We start from the raw sequence: 10,181 nt of genomic DNA on the forward strand, positions 1-10,181 counted from the left end.
GCGATATATTTTTCGTTTTACTTGAGCGCTCTCTAGTACTTTTATAAAATCACGCTTTTTTCCAAGGGAAGGCAGACACTACCTCTTTTCACTTCCCTGCACACTTCTTTCGCTTCATCCACATTCATTATTCATGCAAACTCGTCGGTTTAGGGTTATTACTTTCAATTATAATGAAACTGGCTGTGCCCGCGACTTCGTCCGCGTAGAATAGTTATTATGGCCATCATTGAAGCCCTCAAGAATGCCGTTTTTTTAACATTTTCCATTATTTTTTTGCTCCTTATAGTTGCAGCGTGATGTTATATAGCCAAAAGCCTTCCTCGATAAATGGTCTTAGTCGACGCAAAAAGAATTTTTCAATTCGGACCAGTATTTCCTGAGATTAGCGCGTTCAAACAAACAAACTCTTCAGCTTTATAATATTGGTATAGATTAAACATCCCTTGATTAAAGGATGTTAAAATGTACACAACCGTTGATAATAAGACTTCCCGCAGCCGTCGCATGACATGCGCTACGCAGTTCCTATGCTGTCCCGTTTCACGTAATAATAAAAGAGAAACATTGATAGTATTTCGCGCGTAAGAAAACGGCGGCGTGGCGCGTGCCATGCTATTAAACCACCTGAATTCTGTAAAATTAATATTATTGTATGCATTCTTACAAATCAAATTTAATAGGTAATTAATTACATTAAAAAAATCGTCATCTAATACAACTACAAAAGTTCGTAAGTTTCCATGTGTGGGCCATGCTACATACCATAAATGGTGACTGATAGAGGCCTTATTAAGTAAATACTTTAACATGGTTACTTAATAAAAAATAGTTAGCGCAAGTTAAAAAGTAAAATTTTAAATATAAAATATATATTTTTGAATATATGATTTAAAAAGTAAAGATATCGCGGGTGCGGCGGCATCGGCCGGCCGGCGGCGCGGCGCGTGTAGGGCCAATATACTTTGCACCCGTGCCGAAGCCGGGGCGGGTGGCTAGTGTATTTATATTGATAGCATTGAAGTATGGCACTGGCAGGTGACTACAGACCGATAATAAACTAATCTGTCAGTTGCTAACACCTTATCAAGGGAAATACCTCACAACTGAGTAAAACTATCATAGTCATCATTCCATCATCATCATTTTATAGTAGGTAGATCATTCAATATCAATAAAAAGTAGCCGATTCATTATTACTATTTTTTGTTATTTGTTTGTTATGACAGAAAACTTGAAATTTTTTTTGTAGATTACAATAAAACGTTTTACACGAGTCATTCGCCCTTTTGCTCGGTCATAAGTAAGGATTTAGATATAATTTTTATCAAGATTAAAAATAAAACGACCGCAGTTTAAAATAGTACATTATATTGCTTTATATTTACGTTCTTCTATAGTCAGTTTAACATAATATCCTAGCTATTTTATTTTTATACATTAAATATAAATAAAAAACTGAAGTCTTTTATTTGTGATGTTCTTCTATATAATGTGTGACAAGGCACAGCATAATTCATTTTCAGAGCTTCAAGTCTACCACGAATATACGGAATTTTATTCAGAAATCCGCAAGGACTATGTATTTTGTCCATAAGTTATAAGAATTTAGTGTGTTCTTTATTCAAAATGTAATTATCCGTATGTAGGCGGGCGTTATGACGCAGGAAAATATACAAATATGCGATAAATTGGGCTAATCACATCGTAATGTGCTATTGTATGTATTAACATAAATATTGGTTCAATCACATTATCAGAAAACAAACATGACAAATAATTTTCATTAGAATCTCTTTTTTTTCATAACAAATATCTTTTGCTTAAAATGTCAATAAATGCACTAGAACTAGCTCACCTCAGAAAACAATAATATATAATATTGTGTACACATCAAATACTTTATATAATAAATGCAGTCGTTGTCTCAGTACAGCGCATATTATATTTATTACACTTTTATATCAATGATTTTTTAATTAAAGTTATAATTCATTTAAAACACTTTCGAATTTATAATTATATTATTAGTTAATAAAACCCAAATATGTAGAGATCCAAACTGATCAAACATTGTTCTTTAACCTATTTGCATTACTGAACAGTAGGTCACATAGAAAACCTTCGATACATCTACCTAAGCACTTTCTATGTAGACAATGGTATAAATATTGAACGGTTAGAACAAAAATTGCAACTCTTGCAAAAAACTAACATTAAAAAATCAGCCAGTAAGTAGTATTATTTCAGCTGCGATGAAGTAGAAAAAAAGAGTTTGATTTGGACGGATCAAACACCACAACCCAAAAAACCCCATCAACTCAACGCCGAAAAAAAACCTGAACTGTGGAAAGAAGCAATTATTTTTAACATCTTATTGAAAATAATTTTAGAACTCTATTTCACTTATATTCTTTACTACATATTTAATCAGAATCATCAAAGTAAGTTTGGCGCATATACATTAGCACCAAAAACAGCCTCTATGAATTGCATTTATTAAAGAAGGACATTTTAGTACGTAACTTAGAAATTAATCGATGATAAAAAACTAATATGTATAATGATTTGAAAACATTAACGAAAATATTGCAGCAAAGCGGTTAAAAATAGCTATTTTTTACACAATTAAACAGCTAGACGTTTGAATGAAGCAAGAGACTGAAAAGCCGCTATCATATTAAAATAACTATACATCCGAGTCACAAGGCGGCGCTAGTTTCGTTTTGTGTACTAAATGGCGTCAACAGGCGAAATTTTTATTTGTTGCATGTTAAATAATTAGTTTCTAGAGTTATTTTAATATCACGGCGGTATTTAGCTTTTTAAACCACTTTTCAGCGACGTACATATTTTTCGTTTCTAAATCTAAAAGCAAATCTATAATAAAAGCACATACCTTATTTTATCAAATTTTGTCATGAATAGAACTCAAATAGAACCTGACATATTGCAATTAATTAATAAAATAGTAAGTAATTACAATCATTATACAAATATTTAACTATTCTTCAGAATGAGAATATATATTTTCACTAAATACACCTAAAGACCAGAAAAATACCTCGATGCAATTTAAAAATATAAATAATAAGTTCTAAAAGTTAGCATTGCTATTCCTTTTACCTTTCACCTTTCAAAATACGCTTGGGGAACATCTACATGGCAGTCGTAAATTAAGTCTGCTTGGAAAACCTAAATATATGAAAAGAAAATAAATAATATGTAAGTATGTATTTTTTAAATATTTCAAATATTATAACAAACAATTTTACGTCTACCAAAATATACACACAATTAATTAACAATTACTATACAGTATACAGTCCATAGACTGATATTATAAAAAGGACCTAAAGTGATTCGTGTCATTCCGCTTCAAAGATCTCTTTTATTCTTTGGCCGCCGCCATAGAATTGGTTGCGTCACCCTTTTTTAAACATCTAATGAATCTATCTTTTGAAATATTTATGCATCCTAACCATAATTTACCTCAAAATGTTATAAATTACCTATTTATTATTATATATTTTCAGTATTTGCATAAGGAACGGAACATACAACAAAGAAGTAGAGAGAAAAGTAACCCTGTATTATGCAGGGAAGACACTAATCTTCCTTGTAATTACCATTTTAATTCGCTACTGGGCATTATTATTAGAGCGTAAAACAATCAAATTAAATCCCAACAACAAACCCCAAGTTCAACTTGTATTTTATTTAAGTTTTGAAAATCTAAATAACATACGACCAAAAGTTGAAATTTTACCCAAACTCCTTGAAAACAGTAAGATAGCTAATGAAATACTGGTGTTTTAATTTTCCGTACGGCATCGTTATATTAACTAAATTTGTGCGACGATGACGATGTCAAGCTAAATAAAACCAACAAAAAATCTGATTTATCATATACTCCTCTTTTTGATAATATAAATTAAATATTATGGAAATTGAATTTATGTAGAACTATTCAATTATCAAATTAGATTTTCAACAAGTTTATGCGAGTGGAACCACAGGCAATAGTTTGTGATAATTGATAACTTTACAAGCTACCACTAGCTTACTTCTACAGAACTAGCGATTTAACGAATAAGTAACAACACCTTGCTAGAACTAGAAAGTGAAATAAACAAAACAAAAACTAACACACCTGACCTGATATCAATATTGCTTTCCAAGCTTTGGTTACCACTTATTAGGTTGTCCAATTCCGACAACAACTGTTACCAATTTGAACTTTACATCCGAAATTCTAATTGCTAGACAAAAGGTTATTATGTAAGCCTCGCTGGAAATTGAGGGCTTAAATTTGCACGAGCATAATGAAATGCATTTTGGAATGTTATCTAAAATAATCCCATACAACCTCAACACCGATTGTCACTAGAAGCAAAATCAACATAAAATTAAATCTATAACGTAATTGGCATATGATATTAAGAATAAACCATATGAGGCAGTAGACTTATTCCTCTTTTTCTTTAAGCGGCTCAAGTTCCTCAGGGTTTTCGTCCATACTGGTGGCAGAATCAGTTCGGGACTTATCCACTGGATATAACCTGAAAACATATGGAAATTTACAAAATGAGTGAAAACATAACTATATGCATCAAGGACGGCGTTTATGGAATAAATAATAATCAATTTAAATTTTGAAAAGTTGCGTTTTAGCTTTGAAATATATCAGCTCAAAAACTGGGATGAGAAACAAGGAATTTTTGAAGTAGCTATGCTAAGAAATAGATACAATTTTATTTTTTATCTAATCTGAAGCGAGCCACTTGGTAAATAGTTGGCATGGTGATGATGGAGCCCAGGGCGCCTTTTGACCAATATACTGGAATGTGTAAGTCAGATTTTTAAGCGAAAAAACTCCCGACTTATCTCCGCTACCTTGGCAGGAAATCTTACGCCCTTACTATGCCTTTTACGACATCCATGGAAAAGAGATGCCAGCGGTCGTATTCTGAATTGCCGAGAACCACGCTCTATTTAGAATCTACAAAGCTATGAAGTAAAAATTTGTACGTATCTCACCATCTTTGATACAAGTAGACCAGAAACACGAGGTCGTCCCTGAAGCAAGCCACTCTATGAGCAGTCGGCATAGTGATGATGAACGCGAACACATCGTCAATGAACGTGTTGAACGCCTTGTACATGAACGCCCGCCACGGCAACGCGGCGACGGATCGTAAGCGATAGTTGACGAACAGTTGCGGCAACATGAAGAGGAAACCGAATCCGTACACTCCGTTCACTATGCTGTGCAGAGCCCAGGAGTACCAACTGTGAACGAAAAAAATATGTATAAATAAATTATGTAATACAACATATTTGATAATTTTTTCTCAAAACATGAACAGAAAAACCGCCATTCCGTTAAACCTATTGTTGTTATTATATTTGGTGCATTTAAAAAAATTAATATCTTTCTTTTCCCCTCAAGCTAACGCGGAGAATATCCATTCATCTCTGTAAACATCTTTTTGTTTTTGCTAAAAAATCTAGCCACGCCCCCTTTTCAATTAGCAAACAAAGCTATCTCAGGTTTAAGATTTGTAAGTACATTATATAACCAACACTCACCTCTTGTGCGGTTCGAACACAAGGGAATACACGGCGCCGGCCACACAGAGCGGATACAGCAGCATGGAGAGGTACCTCATGGCCTCGGCGTCGGCGCGCGCCGTGCTGCGCTCCGCCGCGTCGCCCGCGGCGCGCCACACGCGCGGCCTCCACCCGGAGAACGATATCCGCAGGTGGAGCACCTTCGTCACTTTCCATAGCTGTCGGTTTGAGTTGAACGTCACTAGGCGAAGTAACAGCTTGATGACACTTAGTAATCACTTGAATGTAGTTTTTAACTGATCAAAAGATGATGAAGTAATCTTCGATTCATAATAAATCTCAAAATAGTATGGTATATGCTGTGATAAAATAGAATGAGACAGTCCATTACAGCGCATTTTTATTGGTCTTGGAAAACCGTTACATATTTTACAAAAAAATTTGTGTAGAAAATACAATCCAGCTGGATGTGGCTTTTCAGTTTTCTTTGAGTCTAAAAGGCCACATTCAGAGAACACACACACACACATGATCACGTCTTTATCCCTTACGGGGTAGACAGAGCGAACAGTCTTGAAAAGACTGATAGGCTACGTTCAGCTGCTTGGCTTAATGATAGAATTGAGATTCAAATAGTGACAGGTTGCTAGCCCATCGCCTAAAAGAAGAATCCCAAGTTTATAAGCCTATCCCTTAGTCATCTTTTACGACATCCATGGGAACGAGATGGAGTGGTACTATACTTTTTTTTTATTGGTGCCGGGAACCACACGGCACACTACATTCAGAGAAAGGATTGATATATGTATGTATATACAAACTGTCCCAACAGTTTACCTAATGTTTTGCTTTCCTTCAAACAAATAAATGTGTCAGAAATTTAACTTATAATAAATTTACCTCAATGACAGCACTGATACCAGCCGGCACGAGGACCAGCATGGATGTCTGCTCATCCATCAAGTAGAAGAAGATGACGGTCTGAGAGAACGCACGCCATAGCACCGTGCGAGTCGAGAGACCCGCCAGGGAACGCTTGCGACGCCAGAACGAAACGTCGTTTTTGAACGCCAGGAAGTCGAATAGCAACTGGAAATAAAACATTTAATAATAAATCCTGCATTAATCTTCTTACTACATATGTATAGGTTTATAACTTTTCCGTTACTGAATGCCTGACTGACAGACTAAGCACAGCCCAAACCACTTGGTCTAGGAATTTGGATGCACTAACAGAGGATTTCCAGAAATTTCAAGGGAACGGAAATTAACGGAATCTTTCGTTTTACGCGTACAGAGCCTACAGAGCCTAGGACGTCCTCTACTACATCAACCAATGTTGTGAAACCAAAAGATATGACAATTATTAGTGATGTTTGAAATGTCCCAAACCAATTTAAAAAAAATAAGTTTTACAGCTGAATATGGCTTTGTATACCCCGTAAGGGATATTGACGTGATCCTATGTATGTATATTTGTTATCTATACTTTTACTTGTTCTTTCCAGTTCTCTCCAAATAGTGCATGATCATAACTATTGCAATAATGTAGTATAGCAACTTACATGACAACTAGCTATCAACACTGTAGCCGACAGCAAGTACAGATTTGTATCAGCAAATATTCCTTTTACATCATCAATGTCCTTGGCACTAAACCCTAGCACATTCAGTTGCTCCAATGCGAGTCTTACGTGAAGCGCCAGGCGAAGGGACCCATAGGAAGTAGGTGCCACACTAACAGTCATGTTCACATCTGTGGTACTAATGTTGAGCAACTGGAGATTCGAAATTCGAGACTTTAACACATTGTGCTGAATTATTGGCAGGAACTTGCCACCTCTTATTCTGGAAAAAAATTGATAAATTTGAACATAAGAAATACTTGTGTGTTGTAATCAGCTTGATGAATGGCAACATTATAATATTTCAATTAGGTCTGTTAAATGTATAACATATTTTTGATTATTCTTAGTCATTTTTTTTTTACCTCATATAGTGGTACAACTCGCCAGGAATTTTATTAGCAGGAAGGTCTAATTTGTCTGTCAGTATTGCCAAAGGTACTATTGTTGTTATGTGTGCAAACGGACGAACTTTAACATCTTTGGTCTTTGTGTCAGCCACCTAAAAATGATTTTTTTTTGTGAAAAGATATATACTTAATCAAGAACATGAAATCAAAACAAAACCAAAGAAAAATCACTATTTACACATGAAATACAAACTTTTTGCTGTAGCAATTTGAATGTTTCAGCTTGAGGCTCAATATGTGTTACCAAAGGAAGGGTATGCACAGCTTCAACTCTGCGTATTTCATCAAAATCTCTATAAAGCCGGCTGTCTTCTAACAACACCGCATGCATAAATAGTGTTCCATTATTGCGAGTTTTTCGAGGGACCTTTAAATTTATTTCACTGTAACAAAGTAATCCAAACCAATCATAAATTATGCTTAGGCACATTAAATTCTAACATTATAAAATAAGAAAACTGCAATGCGACATACAAAATCGTCACATTTGATCGAACTTTGATTAAGAAATAATAAGATATCAAACTTTATTGACTCACAAAGTAGCTGAACTCCGATAATCAAAATTCATGGTCGTATGAACTTTTGTGACAGATTCCAGGGATGTCCCATCAAGTGATGGGTATTCCTTCATCGAGGTGTATAAAATAAGATGTTGTACTGGATTCGAAGATAGATATGATTCTAAACATCTTTCGCCACGACTGCATTTTGGCGGTATGAATATCTCAGCCAGTGTCCAAATAGTATTTATGACATAGAAACTAAAAATTAAAGTTACTATCAAACTAACAGATATATACTTCATATTAATTAAATTAAATTGTAGTCAAATAAAAAAATTGCAAATAAACTAAATCGGCGATATATTATGCCGAATGCCGATGACAGTTCTATTATTTATCCGACCTGATCTGACACTGAAGTTCACTTTAGTCGCAGCCACAATTATTGATCTCTACCCATAGAGCTTTATACCAATTAGTAATCTGATGTGGACGAAGCCAGCGCGCCAATGTTAAGTCTGTCGTAGCTGTGTATATATAATCTTAGGGCCCGTGCAGCGTGCCGCCGATTACGTCCGACCTAGGTCTGACGGACTCGGACAAACTGAACTGAACATGTGTTGTAATTTACTGCACTGCGCTTTTGAATTACACATTCAATCCAATCTGTCAGTCAGGTCGGACGAAGTCGGTAGTAGCCAACAGTCTCGAAAAGACTACAAGGACACGTTCAGATGCATGGCTTAAGCAAACTAGTTTTCAGTCAACAACTTACTGTAAAATTCAAATAAGATCCACTGCGTTAAGCTTACACTTCTTATTTATTTATTTTAGTTATATAATGTACACGAAATTATAAACAGGAGCATTCAATACAGTTATTATAGTACAAAGGTGCTACTTATTTCAAAAGAAATCTCTTCCAGTAGACCTTACTCTTCTTACTCACATACGACAGTCGGTCACTAAATGACAAGGAAATGCAATGTTGCCTCACTTGATATATCATGTCACTGATAGATAAACCGTATGACTTAGAAAAAGATTCTAAGTGAAATCATTATACACCGATCCGACTCAAGAACGGCAACGTCGCGACTGTCCATTTAAGTCTTCGTCCAAGGTAGATCTAGCGATGCAAGCAATCAACTAGTTTGACACGAGTTTGACATTTGATATATGACCTGTGACAACTAGTTTGACATTTGACTGACATAATATTTGAAGGGTTGCCGTTGTAGAATTATTGTTAATATGGTACAACTAAAATTTGTCTTACGTTTTCTGTAAAATACATGGTTTATGATATAAACGATGGTCTGCAATTTAGGAATGCCAAGTTTGCTTTTCCCGTCATTGAATTTTACAGTCACTAACGATCAATACACAAGAAGAGCTCACATTTTTGTTATTTTTTCTGTTACGTGTCGTCAGAAGCTTATATTTAATACTGAGTTTGTACGTCTTTAAGTTTATACTTATTGGCGAAGTAAATAACTTAATTTTGACTAAAATTTAAGTCTTCGATCGTTTTCGCGTTCTTTAGGTAATTAAGTACTAAAGTTCATAAGTGATTTTCTATAAACTTCATTTAACGAAAATTTAGTAGACGCACTTAATTACAATATAGTGAAGGCCACGTCTACCAGCGTACTCGTAAGACGTGCGGTGCGAAAGGGGTGGTACTTATTCGAAAAATAGACTCGTTTCTATTTTACTTACTACTAATTTTAAAGACTAACGAGTTATGAACGATTAACTGATCGTGTACACGAAATAAGTTGCCTTGTTAAAACTACATGCATACATACATTAATTCACATTTTTTCCCCCGGAGGGGTAGGGAAAGGCTACATCTTTCTACTTGCCACGATCTCTGCATACTTCTTTCGCTTTGTCCACATTCAAAACTCTATTTATGCAAGCTCGGCCGTTTTGGGTTCTCTTGACCTGACCCTTTGCCAGGACGTCTTAATTTGATCAAGACCTTTCCTTCCACACTCTCCTTGTATAGGTTCCTACTTAGTCACTCACAGTCTGCTTTCACTATGACAATTTAAAATCTC

At 35.1% G+C, this 10,181-nt stretch overlaps 1 protein-coding gene across 1 annotated transcript; it reads right to left on the reverse strand.

The window, feature by feature from the left end:
• Nucleotides 1–1,354: 1,354 nt before the first annotated feature.
• On the reverse strand, nucleotides 1,355–8,527 carry LOC106133531 (lipid scramblase CLPTM1L). The gene is made up of 8 exons (XM_013333301.2): nucleotides 8,149–8,527; nucleotides 7,803–7,992; nucleotides 7,565–7,701; nucleotides 7,140–7,422; nucleotides 6,475–6,663; nucleotides 5,593–5,792; nucleotides 5,041–5,292; nucleotides 1,355–4,562 (listed from the first exon to the last, which is right to left on the reverse strand). The coding sequence occupies exons 1-8, from the start codon at nucleotides 8,415–8,417 to the stop codon at nucleotides 4,469–4,471; spliced, it is 1,614 nt and encodes a 537-aa protein (XP_013188755.2). The 5' UTR covers nucleotides 8,418–8,527; the 3' UTR covers nucleotides 1,355–4,468.
• Between the last annotated feature and the right edge of the window lie 1,654 nt (nucleotides 8,528–10,181).

This window comes from Amyelois transitella, chromosome 3 (assembly GCF_032362555.1).
Source record: "Amyelois transitella isolate CPQ chromosome 3, ilAmyTran1.1, whole genome shotgun sequence".
In the NCBI taxonomy this organism is placed as follows: domain Eukaryota; kingdom Metazoa; phylum Arthropoda; class Insecta; order Lepidoptera; family Pyralidae; genus Amyelois; species Amyelois transitella.